The sequence below is a fragment of the Colossoma macropomum genome, unplaced genomic scaffold, assembly GCF_904425465.1.
Source record: "Colossoma macropomum unplaced genomic scaffold, Colossoma_macropomum, whole genome shotgun sequence".
Classification (NCBI taxonomy): domain Eukaryota; kingdom Metazoa; phylum Chordata; class Actinopteri; order Characiformes; family Serrasalmidae; genus Colossoma; species Colossoma macropomum.
In genome coordinates this window covers 25,517,222-25,541,223 of record NW_023494798.1, presented here as the reverse complement: position 1 = coordinate 25,541,223, position 24,002 = coordinate 25,517,222, and the positions used below count along the sequence as shown (strand labels likewise).

Here is a 24,002-nt window from a genome sequence, read left to right as displayed (position 1 = left end):
AGATCACTCCTAATGAGTTTGTTTAATGAAATATGCATAATTTCTCTTCACTATACTTTTTGGCATTTTCAAAATACACATCACAACATTTTGTTTGAATTTGTGAAGCTGGAATAGACACGCTGCATTTTTTAAAAGGCAATTAAAAACTATGTAAAACAACCAGAACAAATTAAAATTCAACACTTGAAAAAATAAACAATTTAAACTTTTTTACTGCAGGAATTATCAAATATACATTGCAAAAATATGTTTTTTAATCAAAATGACATAATTAATAGTATTTTTAAGAGGAAAATATTTTAGGAGTAAACGCTCTGAACATTGTTGCCATGTTGAAGCAGGATGTGACAATGGAACTGAAATCTGCAGTGAACACAATTGTAGTAAACTAACACACTGCCATAAAGCACAGCCACGCTCATCATTAAAGCATGAAAGAAATGTGCATATTGGTAATTTATGCATAATTGTTTTTAAAATACAGAAAAGTATAGAAAATAAAATATTGTATATGTGCATACTGTTGCCAGGTGTCAACAATTATATTTTATCATTTTATATAAAACAGACAGCATACAAAGTGATGTCATTTATGAACAATAAATGATAATCCCTAACAGACTATGTTTCAATCTTTTTTTTAAGTAGTTGTGAATAAATATGCAACAGTTGTTTATAAATGTATAATTACTGTATACCAACTTTGAGAAAGCTTCTGAAGTCAGGCTTCACCATGTGATGTAAGTCTGAAAAAAAGAAACACAGACTGCAACAGGAAACAATGTAATCAGACAAAAAAGTATACCAGCTATATACAAAGAAAATATTTTATATTGTAGTTAAAGATTTAAAGAAATTACTTGTTGCCATATAGCAACACCATGTAATAAAGAGTTAAAAATATACAGGAGAGGGGAAAACATACACTCAGTTACAGTTACTCTTCAGTTTATTCAGTAAGTGTACACTCTCTGTTTATAGACTCTCTGTAATTGGTCTAAGTCTGTCTTTTTATGATACATGCAGTCAGTGCTGTAGATGTACTGATGATACCTATAATATACCCATAAAATTGTATTGTGATGAAATTGATCACAAAAATGATAACATGCCAGATATTGCCAGATCCCTTGTCCGTTTTTTTCTATCTTTTTTAAAATTATTTTAATCAAATTTACGCTATTTTGAATAATGACAAAATTAGAAGACCATTAGACCATATATTATTATTGAATTACTGAACACAACATTGTAGATAAATCTCGCACCCATTTTATTTTGTATTGATCACTTCATCTCTGTTCCTTCTCTTTATTTTGTTTTTACAGGTTTTTTTTCTATAGCACCTGTTTCTATAGCACCTGTTAAATAATGTACACACAGATCTGTTTGCTCTTGCTGTTCTGTTGTCATTGCTCAAATGCCAGTTTTTTAAAAAAAAAGCAGGTGGCAGACCAATTCATTTATCATGTTTATTTCTCAACTTACAGTACCTGACATTTTTATTTTGTTTTTTGCTTTCATCATTAATGTGCAGTGATCCAGTGGTTCTAAAACCTGTCCACCCAGACGGTCCACTTATTGTTACTCTATCTCAGCTCCCTCCACACCTGAACTAAGCCACAGGGAACAATGAACACCTGGTACATGTTTGTTAGAAGTTAGGGTAGGGCTCTGTTTGCACTATATGTCATGAACATGGGCCATAAGGCACCAAAAGATACCCCTTCCAAAGCAGTAGAGTCCACCACACACAGTACCGCACAGTGCAGCAAAAATGCTGAACTTTGATTTGTATGATTTTCTCTTCAATTGCCCTCCGAACCAACAGGGAGCGCCACACAGATTTCGTAAGCCTGCACGCGAGCCAGAGAAGAAGCTATCAAATTCTGGCGGGACGCTGACGAAATAGTTATTATTCAGCTTAAATCGGTTCATCAAACCGACTCTTTCGAACAGCCCGTTTGAATGATTTGAGTATTCGTTCAACCACATGTTCTCTTTCCTTGAGAATGAACTGATTAATTAAGTCTGCTTCATTATCAGTGATTATTCAAGCGAACTTTATTTTATCCATCCCCGCCATCCACATGCAGCAATGTTTAAACGAAGCTAGAGGACACTTCGCCACGTTTTTGTCGGATTTTCCCGTCCCACCTTAATGGTGCTGCAGTCAGAGAACTTGTAGAGAGGAGACTAACCACTCTGGAATGTCTTCCGGTTTTCTCAAACGCTAGAGGGCGCTCCCGAGTGAGTCCAAAATGAATGGGTTGATATGGAGCATTTGAGCAAAATCATAGTTTATAAATGCTTAAACATTTTAATGTAAAGGAATTCGATCATTTCCTGAACACAGAACAACATAAAACATTTGAACACCGCTGTTATATTTTTAAGAGCTTTTAAACTCGAGCTATAGGAGTTTAAAACGGCGCCTCATGGATGTCCATGACGTCAGTGAGCGCGAACAGCCAATGAGCTGCTCCGCTCGCCAATCAATCATCACGCTCTAGCAGTAAAGCCCGCCTTCTGCTGCCCAAAACCCGTTTACTGTAAAAAAAAAGGAAATATATTGGTGAGTTTTCTTTGTTTTTTAGTGAAATGCATCCTACTACTTTCTCAAATTAAAGAAACGTTCTGGGCGAGTGATTAGAAACTTTTAACTTTTCGTTTTTAGCCGTTGAGCTCCGTTTACTCCCATTCATTGAGGACTCACTCTCGGGCGCCCTCTGCTGTTTAGTTGTCCTGTTTTTGATATGACGTGGGGGGAAATATGAAGTGGCCAGGCTCCTCATAAACCGGCTCTGCTGCAGTTACGTTCCTCTGCCTAAGGCCAGAGGCGCCAGACTGTTACCGCTGCACCATTTAAGGTGGAACGGGAAAATTCGGTAAGAAGCTGGCGAATAAGAATTCAGCTTCAGCCTCGTGATATTTGATTCAGAGTTATCTGCAGAGGGAATAAGTTATTACACTTGAACGGGTTGCTATTAATATGTTTAATATTTTATGTTGCAGTTTTTATCAAGTTAAACTGTGAAAAGTTATTCGAAATCAGAGGTCGTTAGACTGCGGGTATCAACTGAGTGGGGAGTCGGTTCCACCGATTAAGGAACTGGTTCAAGAACCGATTCATCAGTGTGTCGTCCGTCCACGCCGTTGGAGAGAAAGGTGTATAAACTTTTGCAAACACTAAAGGGGGTTTCCTGTTCAGTAGGATAACAGTAAACTTGATTTGTCGTTCTGCTGTCGAACAGAGAGCGGTAAGACAGCTTTAAATCTTTCCTGGTTGTTAGTCATTCGTCTGAACAACAGTCTACGTCTGCTCAATAAACTACTGAGTGCATAATGCACAGCTGTTCGTCTGTGTCCTGTTAGACTTAAGAGTTTTTTCCTTTGCCTTCAGCATAATTCTGTCGTTGAGGTGTAAACAAAGCAATTCAGAGTGGTTTGATACAAAGTGAAGTGGTTCCACAAGGCTAATATAGATAGCAAGGAGCTTCTGACGTCTGCCTATTAGTTAGCACTGGGCTATCTGCATGCCTTAATCATCACTACAGCCTCGTAAAATGTTTAAGTAATCTAAGACAGCCTTGCTGGAGTGGTTTTTGACACTGAACACTCATAAAATATGGTTCTTTACTGTACAGAAGTGTAAAACTGTATCCACTTATACTGTTTTGTGTCTGTGCTGTTATCTGGTGTCGACCAGAGGAGGATGGGTTCCCCTTTTGAGTCTGGTTCCTCTCGAGGTTTCTTCCTCCTGTTGAGGGAGTTTTTCCTTGCCACTGTCGCCAAGGCTTGCTCACTGGGGGCGTGGACCCGGATTCTCTGTAAAGCTGCTTTGTGACAACATTTGTTGTAAAAGGCGCTATATAAATAAATTTGATTTGACTTGACTATATAGAACCATTCATTCATCTTCTAAGCCACTTAGCCTCTTTGGTTGCGTGCGTCATTGTGCGGCAGGCAGGAAACACCCTGGACGGTCTCCTGTCCATCACAGGGCAGACACATAGACATACACATTCACATCCACATCGACATACACCTAGGTGCAATTTAGTATCTCCATTTGGTCTGACTGCATGTCTTTGGACTGTGGGAGGAAACCCACAGAGACGCAGGGAGAACATGCAAACTCCACACAGAAAAGACCCTGGTCGCCAGGCCGGGGAACTGAACCCAGGCCCTTCTTGCTTTGAGGCAACAACGCACCATCGTGCAGCCTCATATGCAACACTTCTATCAATCGAGAGAATCATCTCACTGCACACAGAGCCATTTAAGCATGAAATGCTTCTAAATAGGAACACTGCCTTTACTGAGGAACCCTTGAAAAAGCATCTGTTTAAGAGTATATGACAGACTGCCATTTCTAAAAAATGGATAGAATATGGACAAAATTCAGGTTTTGAGTTGGCTGCTACTGCTGTTTCCATGTGTGCATACTGTAAAGTAAACCGTTCCTCTTTCATTGCAAAGGTTACTAACCACCGAGGGAATGGCTTTTTACAAACCTGATCCATTGGCAGGAAGCAAGAGATTATATGATCAGCATCTCTGGATCGAAAAGTGTACATTTGGAGAGCAGGCCAGAAGATACATGGACAAAACTAAGAAGGAGCCTCAAAGAGATGCGATTTTGCAGCATGTATGTGCTCTGTTAAACTCTGGAGGTGGAATCCTTTCAGCAGAGTTTGAAAATAAAGACTATGATTACGATACTATGGGTCTCGGGGCAGATGTGGAGGAGCATTTGACCAAGTTACTGCATCCCTCAGTTATTGAGGATTTCATTGAATTCACACCACATGGTAATACACTACATCTCTTTGTGAAGTCATGGTGTCCGGATAGTCAAAGAGCAAGGCTCTGTAGTGTTGACAGTGGCCTAAGGGAAAGATCAGGAACATCCACTCCCTCCATTATTCCTAATGGAGTTTTAGACTTCATAAAGAACAAACACAAAGTTCCTTCCTGTTTTGTACCTTGTGCAAAGAGACCAAAGCTGACCCAGAAAGCTGAAGTTTTTTATGATGAAGAGGTGGCACAGCTCAATCAGACATTAGATTTTGGTGAAAGTGTAAATGTTGAGTTCAAAAGCTTTGACCGTGAAGCAAATCTGGAGAAGAGGCTAAAGGAGAACCTTCCTAAGTACCTTTCAGCATTTGCAAACACTAAAGGGGGTTTTCTGTTCGTTGGGGTTGATGACAAAACCAAAAAAGTTGTTGGCTGTGGTCAGGGAATGAACGCCCAGGTTATAAAAGAGATGGTCCTAGATATTTGTAGAAGAGTAAAGGTTCGGGCTGTTCATCTCTTAGACTGTGCGAAAAAAATGGACTGGTCAGTGAATTCTAAAGTTTTCAGAGTTGAGAACGGCAGCATTGAGGAGCCTCGATATATTATTGCATTAAAAGTCCAAGCCTTTTGCTGTGCCGTGTTTGAAGAGGATCCGAAATGCTGGCATGTTGAGGAGGATGAAATCGCAAGAATAAATGCAAGCAGTTGGTTGGGGAAAATGCAACTTTCTGATCCAGGTACATTCAAGTTATTATTTTTTTTCCCCCAATTTTATGATAGAATAAAATGTTTTAAATTAATGTCTGCTTTGTGTGGTCATTTTACAGATCATGAGCTGATCAAACGTTTTGAGAATGTGTTAAGTCTAAAGGATTCCCCCCCTCAGTGCAGACCTGTCTACAGCACTCAAAACATTGCAAAGCTCCAGGAGAGAATATTCTCTGGTAAGTAGTTTACGTGGTCATTTTAGATTATGTTTAGAATGTAATTTGAGGGGTTTGTGCTTATTTGAATAATATTGTTTTGTGTGCTTATTTTTGATTTAGTTCAGGGGGAAAAAATCAACATAAAGCACGAATTTATCCCTCAGGAGGTTTTTGTGAAGTACCCAAACTTGTTAAATCTTCGCCCCATTCTGTCAAAGAATGGACCTGGAATTTTAGTCATGTCTACAAGCTGGGCAGTTGATGTCAACTTACAACGAAACGAGGCTGTCATCTGTGAAGCCCTGTTGATCTCTACCGACCATTATCCCACACTGTTTTCATGGGTTGAAAAGGGGAGTCTTGAACTCTGGCAGTATGTTAGCAAAACAGCGTTTCATATCAAGCAGAAGTTGGTGAATCTAGGAGGATATACAGAAAGACTTTGTGTGATCCCCCATCTGGTTGACTGTCAGACAGGAGAGCTGATACCAAATGAGGCCAATGAGGGGCCTCCATATCCAGAGAGTTACATTTTGGGCCATGTTCAGGAAGTAGTGGCCTTACTGCAGTCTCTAGCTATAGTTGTGCTGAGTTTCACCTCACCATTGAGCGACACACTCGGCTGCGAGTTTTTCAATCTGTTAACAGAAGAGCAGTTTTCCATCCTACATGGGTACACGGGCATCAAACGTCTGTTCATTCATGGGCCTCCTGGATCAGGAAAAACCCTGATTGCCATGGAGAAAATACAGAGGATACAAAAATCTGACAGCTGTGAGAAAACAGACATCCTGTATCTCTGTGAAAACGTAGGATTGAGAGACTTTGTGAGGTGAGTCGTAATAGGAATTAGTTCATTCATTTTGACAGGATTTTTTTTTTAACAAATTCAGGTATTTACACAGAAAAACCTTCTTTTTTTCCTCAGGAAACAATCTGTTTGCTTATGTGAGACAAGAGCCAGCTTCATGATGAAGGCTGTGGAGAATTTCACCAGCATTAAACACATCATTGTTGATGAAGGACAGAACTTTCGAGTGGAGGATGGTGACTGGTACAAGAAGGCTGAAAGCCTGATGCAAGGAAAGCATGGCATTTTCTGGATCTTTGTGGACTATTTTCAGAGAAGTCACACAACTAAAGATGGTCTGCCACCTCTGACTTCTCAAGAAACAGCTTGCCTTTCTGAGGTTGTACGAAATTCCAAAGATGTATTTGATGCTATGTCATGTCTAATTGGCAGAATTGCAGACAATTCAAAACTTGTTGAAGCAGAACATCTCAAAAATATGAGAAAGAATATAAAGCTGAGCCATCATTTTAGAGGAGAGCTTGTCACTTTGCCTAAAGTCAAGTCAGTGGAGGCAGAAGTAGCCCAAATTGTCAAAAGACTTTTGCAAGAAGGGCACGCTGCAAGGGATATTGCTGTTCTGTATTCAACCACAGAAAAACTCAGTGAAAGAGGGTACAGAGTTAGAGGGGAGAGGTTACCTGTCCTATTTGGCACTGTAGAAGAAGTGGATCAAAACAAGATTGTGTTAGACACCATCCGCAGATTCTCTGGACTAGAGAGGAACATCGTGATTGTGGTTGACCCTGTTGTCCATCCATTCCAGAATGAAATTCAACTCAATATTCTTCTCAGTGCGTTCTCCAGAGCAAGGATCAGATTGTATATATTACTCAGAGCCACCTAAAAGCCCTAAAACCTGTCACCTCTAAAACTTGCTACATAAGGATAATGTACCAAAAAAAAACATTTTTTTGCAAATTCAGTGATGATTAAACAAGCAAATGTTGCAATGATTCTGTAGCAGTTTTGAAGCTGCTATGTTTTCATTTTGTCTTTCTTCTGTCATCTCTCTGTCTGTCTCTATGAAACTGTTTGGGACAGCTTCATATGTATGTATGTCTGTATCCATTTACATATCTATGTATGTAACTACTTATGTTGGTCCATCAATTATGAACACAATGTAAAAGACAGCTGTTGTTTGCAAATTATATTTAAAAAACATAAGATGACAAAAATGGAGATACAACATTTTGTCCTGGTAGTGATATATTGTTGTTTAATGTTATGTAAGATTTATGATGTATTATTAAGATTTAAGTGACCAGTGTCCTACAGAGGTCTAAGAACTTTGCTCCAAACCAAAAAGTGCGGGTTGAATCACAGCTGTTAACATGTTCATATCTCCATTTTGCTGCATTATATGGGGTACAAAGTTGCCTTTTGTAAGTAACTTCTACAGTTTCTCTGATCTACGATACATTTGAAATTGGCATCTTAATTTCTGGTATTACCAAAAATTTCATTTTATGTGATTTTTGCTGTATGCTTTATTCTCATGTACCTATCTGATGAGTCTTCATGGCATTTATTTCTCCATGGGTTTAATTTGAAATAAAACATCCAATAAATCAATTCCTGTATCTAAATGTCATTTTTATAATAATTTTAAACCATGAGCATTTTACTGGCATGTTCAAGAAAGTCCATGCTGTACAAAATTAGTTATGATAAACAGCAAATAAATAAAATCAAATGCAGATCATGTGCATGCATGACCACATATAAGCTGTAGTTCTTCAGTTCTTTACTTCATTCTTTATCTGTTATTAACAGAATAAACACACATTCCCTCTTTCCTAAACATTTAAGTGATGACTGGATAGTCTTGGATGAGGTCCTTTGGATTCTCAAATCAGTTTCCAGGGTCTCCCTGATGGTCTGCATTTTTGCTAGATCCCAACTCCCAACACATAGTGACCGCAGCAAAACTAGATCGTCTGGGTTCCCTGTGGACCAGTTTGAGAACCACCAGTTTATACACAGTTACAAGAAAAGAGACATACCATGTCGTGAAAAAATTATTTGATTCCTCTTGACTTTTGATTTTTTATTTCTCACACAGTTGTTTCAGAACTTCAAACAAAATTCAATATAAGGCAAAGACAACCAGAGTAAACACAAAATATAGCTTTTACATGATCATTTAATTTATTGAAAGAAACAGTTATCCAACAAATGGCTCTGTGTAAAAAGGTAATTGACTCCTTAGTTACTGAAGTGGTGTCACTTAAACTAGACACACTCAGGCTTGATGACTGCCAGCCCTGTTGAATCTAAACATCACTTACATAGAACCTTTCCAGCAATGTGAAGTAGGCTAAAAGGTCTCAGCATACTATGCCACAATCAAAAGCAATTCTAGACGAGAATGGAATGGAAGTTATTGAAATATATCAGTCTGAAAAGCAATTTCAGTTACAAAACAATTTCTAAGGCTATGGGACTCCAGTGAACCCAGTTAGAGCTGTTATTCGAAATGGAGAACACTTGGAACAGTGGTGAATCTTCCCAGAAGTGGTCGGCCTATCAAAAGCACAGTGACAACCAGACAAACATCTAAGGAAATGCAGGCCTCTCTTGCCTCAGATAAGGCCAGCGTTCATGATTTCACCATTATAAAGAGGCCAGGCAAAATGGTATCCATGAGAGAGTTCCAAGGCGAAAACTACTGCTAACCCAGAGAAACATAAAGGCTTGTGTCACGTTTGCCAAAAGAAAACACCTTGATGACCCCAAGCCTTTTGGAGTAACATTCTGTGTACCGATGAGTCAAAAGTGGAACTTTTTGAAAGATGGGGTCCCATTAGATCTGCCGTAAAGTTAGCACAGCATTCCACAATAAGAACATCATACCAATAGTCAAACATATGGATGGTAGTGTGATATATGGGGGTGCTTTGCTGCTTCAAGGCCTGGACATCTTGCCATAATTGATGAAATCCTGCAGAAGATTGTCAGGTCATTAGTCTGTGATCTGAAGCTCAAGTGTGATTGGGTTATGCAGCAAGACAGCGATTTGAAGCACAAGAGCAAGTCCATCTGTTGGAAAGGCCTCATCAAAGTTTTAACCACCATTTTCTAGTCTTGACCACTGCTAACCAGATATTATTTGGGTGGTGGACCATTCTCAGCACAGCAGTGACATCAACATGGTAGAGGAGTGTTGGTTGCTGGGGGTTTTATACTGTGTACACAGAGCAAACTCTCTCTTTTACTATACAGTTCCTGGAAGGCAGTGTTAAATTTGAGCCTCAAGGTGTCAGTGTTGTGCCACAAAAGTAGCCAAAGACATTTCACATACCATTCTCTTGTTAAATACAATGAGTTGCTAGTTGATTACATACACCAGTCTAGTAATGCTGCACCTCCATTGGCCTTCAGAAGAGCATGAGTGATCCACTGAAGCAATGAGAACTCAGTGTCATGTTCCTGCAGCCATTCTGTAAGGATATGTGCCTCAAAATGGTTGTGTCAGCTGTTTGGGAGATGCTAAAACCAGCATGCCTAGTGCAAGCTACCACACCTCATTCAAAATCACAAAGGTTTTATGTTTTTTCTATTCCAAAGCTCAGTTGAACACTAACTGACGCTAGAAGTACTGCTCTGACTTATGTGACACGGTACAGTCATGTGATGTATGATACGTGATGACATGATTATAAACTGAGATAAACATAGAGCCCTCAACAGAGAGGTAGCGCTCCAGTTTAAAAGACACTGCATCCAGTGTGTCCTCTTCTGTGGGTAAAGAGATCTTCTAATGACTGCATACATAATGATAATGGACTATGCTTTAAAGCAAAAGTCTCAAACTGATTTCATGAAGATGACAATAAGCTTTCAGTGGTCTTCCCTGTAACTGGACCTGAATCCAGAAGAACACCTTTGGGATGTGGAAGAGCAGGAGATTCACAACATGAAAGTGAACCTGAAAAACCTGCAGGAATTGCATGCAGTCATGTCAACGTGGGCCTGAATTTCATAGGCATATTTCCAAAATCTTGTAGAATCCATGCCATGAAAAACTGAGGCTGTTTTGAGGGCAAAGGAAGGCCCTACCCAGTATTAGTATAGTCTTCCTTTTGCAGTGTTCGGTGAGTGCATATTTATTATTTCTTCTCTTGGTTTAGAGTTTTCATAGAATATTTTATATTTTGAGGGAATTGCACAAGGTGCCACATGAGACTGGATAGCTGGGAATGTTTATATGCTCCTAAAAACATCCGAAGAATATCAAACGGATGAAAACAATGTAAAACTATGCTTCTTCGATGAGTATAAAGATGAAGTCAATGAGGAGTTTTATATTATAATGCCTTTTCATATGGCACATTTTATTTCTTTTTTTTTTTATGAGTTCAGAAGAACAAACAAAAACTGCTGTGCTTCATCAGGCTGCTCAGGAGCAATTAAAGAACAATCAGTACTTTTTTTCAAATTAATGAAATACCAAAATTTGGGACACCTCAGTTTAAGAGTCAAGAGGCTTTTATTATCATTCTATCTATGTACAAGTACACAATGGAGTGAAATTACGTTCCTCCAGGACCGTGGGGCAACATGGAAAAAAATAATACAGTACAGACAAAGTGCAAACGTGCAGACGTAAGTGTGCAAAAGAATAAACTAGAAACAATACAAAAAATACAACAATTAAAACAGACATTAGACACAGTAAACAGACAAGACAGTGCAGCGCCGACACAGCACTCATTTCTGGGCATGAGGTAGTGAGGATAAGGTGCAGAGATATTTAACATGCTGTGATATGAGGTATACGAAGTCAGATTATGACATACGTGAGGACAGCAGTTACTGAGGTAGAAATATACAGTACTTCTGTGTGAGGGGGTTTTCAGTTCAGTCCTTGTGAGTTTAAAAATCTGATTGCTTGCAGAACAAAGCTGTTGCAGAGTCTGGCAGTGATGGCAGGTGAGGTTGTTTGTGATGTGAACACAGAGGAACTTGGTGCTCCTGACGATTTTCACGGCAGAGCCATTGATGTTCAGCGGGGGGGTGGTCACCTCACACTCTTCGGAAGTCAACAACCATCTCCTCAGTTTTGTCCACATTGGTTCTGCACCAGTCCGTTAGCTGCTGCACCTCCTCTTTATGCCCTGCCAAATATGCTGTTGGCCAGCAGTGTCTTGAAAATGTTCATGGATTTTCTTTGCCTAGGTGCGCTTTGCCTCTCTGATGGCCCAGGAAACCTTGGCTCTTACTGCTCTGAGGCTTGCCTTATCCCCTGACTTGAAGGCCTTATTGCAGGTTCTCTGCAGCATGCGCACCTCTGCAGTCACCCATGGCTTCTGGTTGGGGTGTGTCGTGATGAGTTTGGAGACAGTAATATCAGCAATGCACTTGCTGATGTAGCCAGTCACTGGTTCTGTATACTCCTCTAGGTTGATGGAGTCACCAGAAGTTGCTGTTTCTCGAAACATCTCCCAATCAGTGTGCTCAAAACAGTCCTGGAGAGCAGAGATAGCTCCTGGGGACCAGGTTCTCACTTGCTTCTCACCTGCAGGATTAGCACTGAAACAGTTTGAGGGAAGGCCGGGTGGACCTGCAATGACAGCAATCTCTGCTACACTGCAGACAAAAATTAGGGAACAAATTGACTATGATCTGCAGTGAGTAGCCTAATTGAGTGTGACTGCAGATGTTAACTAAACTGTCATGTGCTCAAAGCTATCAGATGACTGTAATAAGAAGTGGGTTATTTCATCCGTATAATCACAAGGTAATAGAACAGTAAGTTATAATTGTGAAAGACACCGAGAGCTCTTCTTCTCATCCCTCCATAGGTGACTGGACTGTGACACTGACCTCATCAAAGGGTAGAACATGTCTTATAATGCCCTACACTGGCATTGCAGGGTTGTCTCCAAGCTACTCCTCCAATAGGAAACAGAGGAGTTCCAGATACCCCAATGTACTGTACGTACTTGTTTTGTTCCTGCTACAACAGCCCTGATAAGTCATTAAGATTGTGAGCAGATGGGTTTTAGAGCAAGTGAAATACAAAAACGTGGATGGAACTGAATGCCCCCCAATGGGATTGAGAAACATTGCTTTAGAAACAAGACAATGTCAAAAGTGCCCCTACTGAGCTGGTACAGAATGCTTGGATTGAAACTGGCCGTCTATTTCTACTCATAGCTTCTTCTGTTTCAGCAATAAACTGTGATTTGCTGTTTCATTCAAATCTGTCAACAATGATTATGCATTGCTTCCATTTATTTTAAGCTTGGGCTTTCTCACGGATTAGTCATGACAAGCTTATTTCCTTGAGCTAATCTCCGTTACAAGACTAAGCCAAATACAAGAGCAATTGTGAAAACAATTTTGTGGTTTTAAAACAATAATATACACTGGACATTATTGTAAATATGAATATAGTGTTATAAATTCATTGACCTGTTCTTTGTTTAATAGTTAGGTAATCACAAACAGATTTAATGTGGTTTCTGACACTGTATGACATTTTGTTTTGTATAAAATGGTCAAACTATGAACATTCAGTTTAGAATCTTAAAGCAGAATTTCACAGATTTTTCTAAATTTCTGCATAATTAACTCTTTAATTTGTAAACAAGGTCATTCAGAGTGGTTTGATGTGAAAAAACTTGGACATCTGAAATGATTGCCATTAAAAGTTAACTCACAGAAAATTACATGAAAAGGTTACGATGCTTGACGCCTGATCGTTTTGAATAAGATTTTGGCCTACAATGTATTCTTCAAATCTGTTCATGGTGCAGAATGTTTTAAGACAAAATAGTACCCAAAGAAAAGCCTGAGTCAGTAAGCTGACACATACAGTCTCCTCCAAAAGTATTGGAATGTTCTTGAAGACGTTTGGATTTGAGATCTAAAGGTGAATATGAGAAGATACACTATATTGCCAAAAGTATTCTCTCGTCTGCCTTCACACGCATATGAACTTGAGTGACATCCCATTCTTAATCCATAGGGTTTAATATGATGTCTGCCCACCCTTTGCAGCTATAACAGTTTCAACTCTTCTAGGAAGGCTTTCCACAAGGTTTAGGAGTGTGTTTATGGGAATTTTTGACCATTCTTCCAGAAGCACATTTGTGAGGTCAGACACTGATGTTGGACAAGAAGGCCTGGCTCGCAGTCTCTGCTCTAATTCACCCCAAAGGTGTTCTATCGGGTTGAGGTCAGGACTCTGTGCAGGCCAGTCAAGTTCTTCCACACCAAATTCGCTCATCCATGTCTTTATGGACCTTGCTTTGTGCACTGGTGCGCAGTCATGTTGGAACAGGAAGGGGCCATCCCCAAACTGTTCCCACAAAGTTGGGAGCATGAAATTGTCCAAAATCTCTTAGTCTGCTGAAGCATTGAGTTCCTTTCACTGGAACTAAGGGGCCGAGCCCAACTCCTGAAAAACAACCCCACACCATAATCCCCCCTCCACCAAACTTTACACTTGGCACAATGCAGTCAGACAAGTACCGTTCTCCTGGCAACCGCCAAACCCAGACTCATCCATCGGATTGCCAGACAGAGAAGCGTGATTAGTCACTCCAGAGAACATGTCTCCACTGCTCTAGAGTCCAGTGGCGGCTCTTTACACCACTGCATTCAACGCTTTGCATTGTACTTGGTGATGCAAGGCTTGGATGCAGCTGCTCGGCCATGGAAACCCATTCCATGAAGCTCTCTACGCACTGTTCTTGAGCTAGTCTGAAGGCTGCATGAAGTTTGGAGGTCTGCATCCGCTGACCCTGCCCTGTCATTTTATGTGCCCTACGACTTCGTGGCTGAATTGCTGTCGTTCCCAAAAGCTTCCACTTTGTTATAATACCACTGACAGTTGACAGTGGAATATTTAGTAGCGAGGAAATTTCACGACTGGACTTGTTGCACAAGTGGCATCCTATCATGGTACCACTCTGGAATTCACTGAGCTCCTGAGAGCGACTCATTCTTTCACAAATGTTTGTAGAAGCGGTCTGCATGTCTAGGTGCTTGGTTTTATACACCTGTGGCCATGGAAGTGATTGGAACACCTGAATTCAATGATTTGGATGGGTGAGTGAATACTTTTGACAATATAGTGTAAATCAGAATTTCAGCTTTTATTTCCTAATATTTACATCATGTTAAACAACTTAAAAAACGGCACCTTTTGTTTGAACCAATTCATTTTTAAAGTGAGCAAAAATATTTGAACATGTCACTGACAGGTGTTTTTGTTGTTTAAACAGTTAATAGCGCTAAATGTCTACTCTTGGTATGAGTCATGGGTTTCGTCTGTGAAAATGGCACGTGTTGTCAAAAAGGATAAACCAACATGAAGACCACAGAGCTGCCTATAGGAAAAAGCTAGACATTTTGACGCTGAGAAAAGAAGGAAAATCGAGCAGAGCCAATACAACAATTTGGAACATCCTGAAAAAGAAATAAAGCACTGGTGTACTAATAACCAGACATCGAGCAGGTTGGCCAAGAAAAACAGCAGCAATTGATGACAAAAACTTTGTGAGCTGTGAAGAAAAACCCCAAAACAACAGTCAGTAACATCACCAAAAACCTCCATAGGTCAGGGTTGAAGGTATCACACCCTTTAAAATAGGCCTTTAGAGCAGAAATATAGAGGCTCTACCACAAGATACAAACTACTCATCAGGAATAAGAATCAGAAGGCCAGATTAGTATTTGCGAAGAAATACAGAGATGAGCCACAAAAGTTCTGGAACAGAGTTTTATGGACTGATGAGACCAAGATTAACCTGATGGAAATGCCAAAGTGTAGAAAAAGAAAGGATCTGCTTATGAGCCAAAACATACACACTCATTGATCAAGCACGGTGTCATAGCTTAGGCTAGCATGGCTGCTTCTGGAACAGGCTCAATAATCTTTATTGATGATGTAACTCATGATGGTGGCAGCAGAATGAATTCAGAAGTTTACAGAAACATTCTGTCTGCCAATGTACAGAGAAATGAATCCATTCTAGTTGGGAGGAACATCATTCAGCAACAAAATGACAAAAACAAAACACGCTGCCAACGCAACAAAGGAATTCATCAGGGGGAAAAAGTGGAAGGTTTTAGACTGGCCAGTCAATTGCCAGAGCTTAACTGAGCATGCATTTCACCTCCTGAAACCCCACAAAGCAAACAACAAAAGAAGAATGAAATAGTTCATATGTCTTTGGGCCTCTGGCTTGATGCAGTTATTGCAAGGAAGGGATATGCAACCAAATATTAAGTGGTATTTACTTTAAGGCCACCTGTTGCTATACTTTTGCTCACCTAGAAACTGGGTGTTCTGCCACCAGAAGTGTTGTTTTAAGTTAACACATCTAGATGTAAATATCAGGAAATAAAAGCTGAATTTCTGATCTCATTCATGTTTTGATTGCAAACCTACATATCTTCAGTGTACAGGAAAAACCAAAGAATTGGCCTTGCTGTTCCAATACTTTCAGAGGAGACTGTATCAGCCTTTCTTAACAACTGATATAAACCTGCATACAAGTTTATAAAGGCTTATTCCAGCAAGTGTCAGTTATCACAAAGGCTGATTTTGTCAATTTTGTAAATTTTACCTCAAAGTGCTGACAAGTGATGCTTGTAGATTTAAAGTTGTTATGAAAGATGTAGCCTTGTGAACACTGCCCTTCACTAAAGTGCTACTGAACCACCCCATTATGCTGAGATTTGATGAGTAATAAACAAAAAAAGTATATACACTATACTAGAAACTGTTCCAAACTTTAAAATTATTTCTAGATTATGGACATTCCAGACTATATACATAAAACCATAGCCTCACCCATAATAAAAGTTTGTACATGATCTTTACAAACTTAGATCATCTTTCACACTAACAGATAACAGACAAAAGAACAAACTGGCTCAATTTCAGTTACAGCACTGAACACAGTGTGTGGAGAACTTCTTTATGTCAGTAATGTGAAGGACACTACTCACAAGCCTAAGAATATACTTATGCTCAACAACTTCCTCAATGTCCTTCGCTGGATACCATGTAGTCTTGAACAGTTATTACTACCCTTTTTGTCTTACACTGATCACTGCAAAACTCTGATATTGGATTGCACTCTGTAAAAGAAGCTCCACTGTGCACACATAGCACTTCCCATTGATCCACAATAAGACAACAGACACACTGTTGAGGAAAGACATCTTTAATAACTGGGATTTAGCTCATATGTCCTGAAATTGTTTCTTTGTGAAACGTTTGGGACTTCCCTTCAAGGGTTTATTGGAAATATGAAGAAGTGGATCTGACTTAGTCATGATCATGGACCTGTTACAAGGCCTTTGGTCCTTACAAATGTATCTATCTGCACAGCTGGCATCCACTTTACTCTAGCCCTTAGGCTACTCCCGTTTCCAACAGCATCTTGGAGAGGAGGAGTAGGTAGAAAGTACCTAATTGAACATCTGAGATAAGTTTTCTTGGTACTAATTTATTATGATATAAAGGGATTTTTCTGATCCTAGATGATGGCTAAAAGTGCAATTGTTAGACGTTCATAATTAGTGCAGCTCATATTTTTGGTCACAATTTTAAGACTAGGGAACGTTCAACATTGGAACCTATCAGCAGTCAGTCACAATTTCAGCCAAGAGTGGCACAGTGTAGCTCAACGGGCCATCAGGAATGGGGGGAGATCAAGAGTCAGAAGGCGAAGTCCCTCTGCTAGACCACCAGGGCCCTCATCTCTTCTCCATTACTGTCCATTCTTCACGCTAAACATCTTCTCCTGAGAAAAAGCCAGAAGAGAAGACTGCTGCTTACCACATCACATTGTCAACTGATTATACACCAATATTCCTATTTATTACTAACACTGAGTTGGTTTCCCAGACAGGGATTAAGCATAGACCTAGACAACGTTTTCCTTACAACAGAGAATCTCCATTCAAAATGCTTGGTAGTCCAAGATTAGGCTTAATCCTTGTCCAAGAAACCCGACCTTATACACGTGTTTATACTATGTGCACCTTGATCATGGTCTCAAGTTTTACTGCATCAGCAGCAAATTTACGGATTCCGTCAGAGAGCTTCTCCACAGCCATTTGGTCCTCATTGTGAAGCCAGCGGAAAGCCTTCTCATCCAGGTGCAACTTCTCTAGATCACATGTCTTTGCTACACAGAAGAAAGGAAAACCGTTTCAGATTACATTTTCTCTAACATGGTTTAAAAAGAGAATTCATAAAGGTGCTTTGTTAGACACTGGTACCTACCTCCCTGTGGAGTGAGCGTGCAGGACACTGAACTGTGATCCTGACTGAGCTCTCCTAGCAGCCCTGGTGAGATTGTAAGCAGGTCACAGCCAGCCAAAGCCTTAACTTCTCCAATATTCCTGAAGGAGGCACCCATCACCACAGTACTGTAGTCAAACTTCTTATAGTAGTTGTAGATCTTAGTGACGCTCAGCACACCTATATAGAGGGGGAAAAGGAGACAACTGATCAGAATTCATAAACAAATAAAAATCAGGAACATTGTTAAGGACACATTCTCACAACAACCACTGAGAACTACTGCATCTCAGTATCTAGCAGGAATGCTGCAGCACCCCCAAGTGGTGAAGCAGAGAAGCTGCAAATTTTCCCCCCTGATTAGTTATTTTTGTGGTAAATTTGCCTAAAAAAAAGGGAAAAATTATGGCGCTTGAAAGAGTATTATACCTTTTATATTATACACTCGCTAGATGTGCAACCTCTCACTCTGCTGTTTTAACTCACCTATAGGTGTTGATGACTGCTGCAGTGTACGGTGGTTTGGTGCCCGTGTAGATATTTCATAGCTAATACATAGTAGTTATCAAGGTTTTGGATTGCTGAGAATATGCATCATTGCTTTTACCTCCAGCTTTTTTCATTTTGCATGCAGATGCACACACATGTGCATATGCCCCCAGGAACAAAAACATTTAGGGTCATCTTCAGTTGCACAATAGCACCCCAAATTGAATTACTTCATCGCTGATATCAGGCCACATACCTGGGTCTTCGTGCGGCTCATAGCTCTTGCGGTCAGTGTTCTCTTTGTACCAGTCCAAGATGCGTCCAACAAAGGGCGAGATGAGGGTGACCCGGGCCTCAGCACAAGCCACTGCCTGGGCAAAGGAGAACAGCAGGGTCATGTTGCAGTGGATCCCATGCTTTTCCTCCAGCTCCCTGAGAAAGATACCAAAGCATACACAAACCAGATGATCAGTAACTCAGAGGAGGAACATAAACATGAAACTTATCTATGAAATATATAAACTTACCGGCCAGCCTGAATGCCCTCCCACGTGGAAGAAAGCTTGATAAGCACCCGATCTTTACTCACTCCAGCCTCTTCATACAGGGAAATGAGTCTTCGTGCACGAGTCACCATTGCATCTTTATCAAATGACAGCCTGAGAACAAACAGGCAATAGATTTGCATATTTTGCTTATGTGGAACACTACATACCAAGACTGTTGTTAGGGCCAGATGAAAGACATCCCACTTTACCTTGCATCCACCTCTGTGGAGACTCTACCAGGGATCTTCTTCAGAATCTCCAGCCCAAAGATTACAAAGAGCTTGTCCACAGTGTTGGTCACTTGCTCATCTTCAGTCCTACAACATAACAACTCATTAGAAATATACAGTATGACAAACATACACTGGTGTTCAATTTCAAAATTTCAATCAAATATTATTTCAACTGTATACGGTAAAATCCCTTACCCGCCTTGGGCAATGCCATATTTGATTGCCTGGTCCATCAACTGCTGATAGGCTGGCATCTTGGCTGCTGCCAAGATGAGGGAGGGGTTTGTCGTAGCATCCTGGGGCTTATATTCTTCAATGGCTGTGGATATGAAACAAGAAAATGTATTACAGTTTATTACATACACATCTCAATGACAGTTTTCAAAATTGCAATTTTCAAAAAATCTTATTAAAAAAGACATGCATTTTTAAAATTCCATATATATTGGCATTTATCAGCTGACATCTACTTAGACAGCTAGTTAAATTAAACAGATATCTACTTAGAAACTAGTAGAAACCTTTGTCCTTGAACCTTAGTTTATACTTACATTTTTTAAAATAAATAAACATTATAACAAATTGCCCATTTTCAGTGCTTTTCTGAGGTCATATCACCTGACAGGGTAAACCGAACCACTCTAACAATGACTCAAAAATGATAGTTTTCCAAAATTTGCTAAAGCAAATACCATAAATCATACCATGAAGGTCACTTGGGGTTTCTTTATGATACAATACCCTGGCCCCTTTCATAAAAGCATGTCAAAATAATAGTCTTTTGTTTTTGGCTGTGCCGCTTGACATTTGACGAAATAAGAATTTGCGGACAAAAATTTATTAGCGAGTTGAATACTTTTAACGTTGCCTTATTTTGCAACGTGGTTTTTATTTTCAAGTTTTCAAACATACACTCATGCCAAACTACTTTATTTAGAATTTTAAATAATTAAAGGAAAATTTTTGATGGCTTACGTAATTAATGTATACAGTTGGATGGTTGCACTATTGAACATCTTTAGACTTCTGAGAGATTTTATATGTATGCACTGAAAATTGTTTGACATAAAAGAGGTATTGTTAAATAATCTGATATATGGCATGTATTTATTAAATTCTTCTTTGAGAAAATTATGGACTTGGACACAAAAAAATGCAAGTCATTGTCAATGACATCTGTTTTTAATTGTCAAACTTGGGAATGTAATGCATCAGCCATCATTCTTACTGCATGACATACCATATCTGAGTAAAAAGAAAAAGCTTCTTCACTCTTACCACACTGTGTTTTGATTACATAAGAAATTTGATAAGAATTCAGCTTATCAAAATGTACACAACCCAGAAAATCTTTCAAAGAGCTGTAGGGCTGTCTGATTTAAACATTTCAAAGCCAAAGTACCAATTTAGATTAACTTGCACTGATTGGGATTTCACAGAAATCACCAGACTGTCTTTCACTCCAAAGTTCTACACACAAGGTGCCAGGTGGCTCAAATATTTCTCAGATGAAAAGACACTTTAAAGAAGAGTCTTTCAATTCTTATACCACACTAGCAACACCCCGGAGCAGTTAAAGCAAGACCAGACATGCAACTCTTTGAAAAGGGACTTACACGTTTAACAGAATCACATATATATTAGTCACATATCTATTTTGTTTAGAGATAAATGTTAGCCAACAACTGAACACTGACTTTTTGGGATGACTGGCATGACTAATACCAGGTATTACATCACTGTAATACCTAGTATCAGTCATGCAACTGCAACTGTACAGATTACAGAATAAACATGTGACAAAGGATGGGCTAATACAAAGATGAATTCTCAGAGAACGCACCTGTTTTGGGAAATCATCCTAAATCTGCTACTTACAACCAGTATTGGTGAACTCACTTTTACAAAATCACTGCTACAGCAAACTCAACTTTTCCTGCTCAGTTTATGTAAAACTGACAGTACAAAGTATTTGAACAGCCTCAAAAGCTCAAACATACCTAAAACACTGCAACAAAACAAAGAACTGAACATGAAAGCAAAGTGTGGCCACTAGAAAGTTTGCACAAATCAATGCTGCATTCAGTTCAGATAACGTTGAATAGATATGAGAAGCTTAAAACAAGGCACTTCTATCAGAGAGAGACCGTTTAAAAAAAAATATAGTTACTGAGAATACTGACTGGACACTAGTCATCCAGGTTTCAGATGTGAAAAGCCATTATTCAGTACTCAATTAAACTATCATTATTCTGTATCATGTTTAATCCATTAAGGTCCTGTGCCTTTTTTTGATTGGCAAAAACTATTTTAGAAACAAGCTTTATATGAACTGCCACATGAGGAGAAGTGGTACAAAAGTGGAGGATGACAGTGGAGGATTCAAAGAGTAAATGGGACTTCACTTTTAAAGCATTTAACCCATCCACTGCCAAAAACTAAATTTAGAGCTGGTTCTGATTGGTCTACAGTGATTAAACTTGTTCATCCAAGGTATAACTAAACATCTAACATTGTTCATTTGAATTTATGATGTCACTGTCATATTTTTATTCACTATTAAACATAGTTTAATACATAGTTTTGCTAAAAATCAGCAGTTCCATGTGACCAAAGCACTAAATATATATTAACATTATATCTACATACATAATATGATAAGTTGAGTGATAGAAACAGTTTTTAGGAAGACGGTTTCATCTGTGTGAAAATACTCAAAACATCTTGACCAAAGACTGGGACAGTAATGGGTTAATTAAGCCCTGTATAAAACTTTTTTTGTTTATTTTTTGTTTGTTTATTTGTTTTTATTGTTTCCTTGTGTAGTTAGTTGTTTGGTTTGTTGTAACTGGAACAAGATACTTGATCTGAGGCATTACAGCCAGAAGTGACCGGAGATGCTTTAAATCCTACTGGAGCCACACTCTCCTTCACCAACAGCCTGGCTGTTTTCTGTTTTGTCATACTGACTTTGCAGGCATGAAGAAATGTTTGATTTGCGCCATAGGCAGTGAACAAAGACCAAATTGCCTCAAACTTCCTTGTTAAATAATGAGGATGTGAGCCAGTTCTGGCCTACTGCAAAACTCACTTCATTAATAGCAATGACCTTAATAATTACTTAACAACTGGGTACAGAGTCCTACCCTTATAAAAAAAGAATGACAGTATTACTTTACAGGATTTCTATGAGAATCTTATAGTAAATTTGGAGAACGACTATATTATACAACAAAAAGTACACAAGTACTATAGATTACTGTAAAGCAATACAACAGAACTGTCACAAGAGGCACAATGGTATAGATTATTACACTATCCAATCGTACAGTGTCTTACTACAGACCTTTGTTGATACAGTTACATGTCGATATAGGGGTGGTTTTCAAATCAATGCAACCAGGCTGCTGACTGTTCTGGATTACAATGTCATCAATCACTGATAAATCGGTTTGCTCAGTGCACACCCAGTCTCTGTCTTAACCCATTTAGAGCTGCAGAAAAAAGCAGCCTCTCTTAAATCTTGTGCATTTAGCTGAAGTTAAACGTATTAGCCAGGCCACATGTCTGCACCACTGTTAAATTAACCTCTCTCAGGATCTACACATGACACGCCTGAGTAACGTGCTGAGCTCCAGACACGTCTATACAGCTCAAGATGAACTTTTGGACCAGACATGGCTAAACTAGTCAAGTTTATTAGACGCTACTCGTTCAAGAATACTAGTTAGCTAGCTAACGACACCAAGAGAGCAGAAATCTCCTGAAAAGCATTCAAATGAACTAACTGGCCGATTTTAAAATCAGATAGTTAGCTAACTAGCTGTCTTTACCAGTCGGGTTATATCACGTTATTAGCTAAGTTAGCTAGCTAGCTGAGCTAGCGAACTACATAGCTAACAAGTTGCTAAGGCTGGCTTTAGCTAAGTTAGCAAAACCCTGTGGATCTGACCAAAACACTAACTGGCATGGACTGTTATTCAAAACTCAGCCAGTTAAATCCTTTTAGACGTGTACTAGCTGAGGAAAGCTGTTGCTAACAGCGGCGCACCGCTAAGTAACTAGCCGTATCTAACGACAAGGAAAGGAGGCTAAAATTACCGTTGAAGTCTCCGGTGTCTGCGACAACTACGGTGTATTTTTTCAGCTGGTCCAGGGCAGACTCCATCTTTCTCCGTTTGTCCGGCGACTCAGACATGACGGTGGTGGGGGGAACACAGACGCTTTTATACCGCCGCCGAAGCGCGTGAGCTGGGAAAGAGCGTGTGCTTGGCTCGCAGCGACGTCCGACTCGTGAACGAGTCGTTCTTCTGAACAGATTCGTTTTAACGAATCGGTCGAACCGATTCATGGCTCCCAACTGAATCGTATTTTATTTTGAAGCGCCCATAAAATGTAGTTAATGCACAATGCATGTATTAACTAAAATAATCAATAATGTTATTATATTATTTATTATATTATCATGGCCCATTATTACACTGATGGTGTATTAAATATTGATAAACAAATAAACTGTGTAATTTTCTATTAATTACTATTATTTTCACAAATTTAAGTTTGCTCTCTGACGATATGTTAATTTAACTTAGAAATTCAACAAGACGTGTCATTTGACTAGAGGTGTTCAACCTTTGCAAATGACTGTTCATGTCTTATGAGTTTTATGTTAAAAAAAATCCTCTGATGTCACTTTTAATGAAACTCTTCAGACATTGAGGTCCTGTCACCACCACTGCGAAAAACTCTTACTTAGTAATTTTCTCTAAATTCTCTCTAAACTCAAACCACTCTAAATAACATTTTCATTGATAGAATTACGCAAAATATTTGTAAAAAATCTGTGAATTTCCCCGAGTGTATTATGCTCTTTAAAAT

The 24,002-nt window shown here is 39.3% G+C and overlaps 2 protein-coding genes across 2 annotated transcripts; one reads left to right on the top strand and one right to left on the bottom strand.

Moving 5' to 3' along the window:
- The first annotated feature begins 5,125 nt into the window (after positions 1-5,125).
- On the top strand, positions 5,126-7,485 carry LOC118818470 (schlafen family member 13-like). Its single transcript, XM_036585736.1, has 4 exons — positions 5,126-5,540; positions 5,631-5,747; positions 5,850-6,561; positions 6,658-7,485. Exons 1-4 carry the CDS (start codon positions 5,249-5,251, stop codon positions 7,424-7,426), a joined length of 1,890 nt encoding a protein of 629 aa, XP_036441629.1. The 5' UTR covers positions 5,126-5,248; the 3' UTR covers positions 7,427-7,485.
- A 9,268-nt stretch (positions 7,486-16,753) lies between these two features.
- On the bottom strand, positions 16,754-23,414 carry taldo1 (transaldolase 1). The gene is made up of 8 exons (XM_036585019.1): positions 23,226-23,414; positions 19,320-19,443; positions 19,101-19,208; positions 18,871-19,002; positions 18,600-18,775; positions 17,837-18,034; positions 17,593-17,738; positions 16,754-17,351 (listed from the first exon to the last, which is right to left on the bottom strand). The coding sequence occupies exons 1-8, from the start codon at positions 23,320-23,322 to the stop codon at positions 17,319-17,321; spliced, it is 1,014 nt and encodes a 337-aa protein (XP_036440912.1). The 5' UTR covers positions 23,323-23,414; the 3' UTR covers positions 16,754-17,318.
- Between the last annotated feature and the right edge of the window lie 588 nt (positions 23,415-24,002).

Bases quoted from the DNA above. Each gene is read 5' to 3' on its own strand.
- LOC118818470 (XM_036585736.1), top strand. From the start codon at position 5,249: ATGAACGCCCAGGTTATAAAAGAGATGGTCCTAGATATTTGTAGAAGA. The intron at 5,541-5,630 runs GTACATTCAAGT...GTCATTTTACAG, and splicing joins AATGCAACTTTCTGATCCAG to ATCATGAGCTGATCAAACGT. The intron at 6,562-6,657 runs GTGAGTCGTAAT...TTTTTTCCTCAG, and splicing joins GGATTGAGAGACTTTGTGAG to GAAACAATCTGTTTGCTTAT.
- taldo1 (XM_036585019.1), bottom strand. From the start codon at position 23,322: ATGTCTGAGTCGCCGGACAAACGGAGAAAGATGGAGTCTGCCCTGGAC. The intron at 19,003-19,100 runs GTAAAGTGGGAT...GTTTGTTCTCAG, and splicing joins TCCACAGAGGTGGATGCAAG to GCTGTCATTTGATAAAGATG. The intron at 18,776-18,870 runs GTAAGTTTATAT...TATCTTTCTCAG, and splicing joins GAGGGCATTCAGGCTGGCCG to GGAGCTGGAGGAAAAGCATG.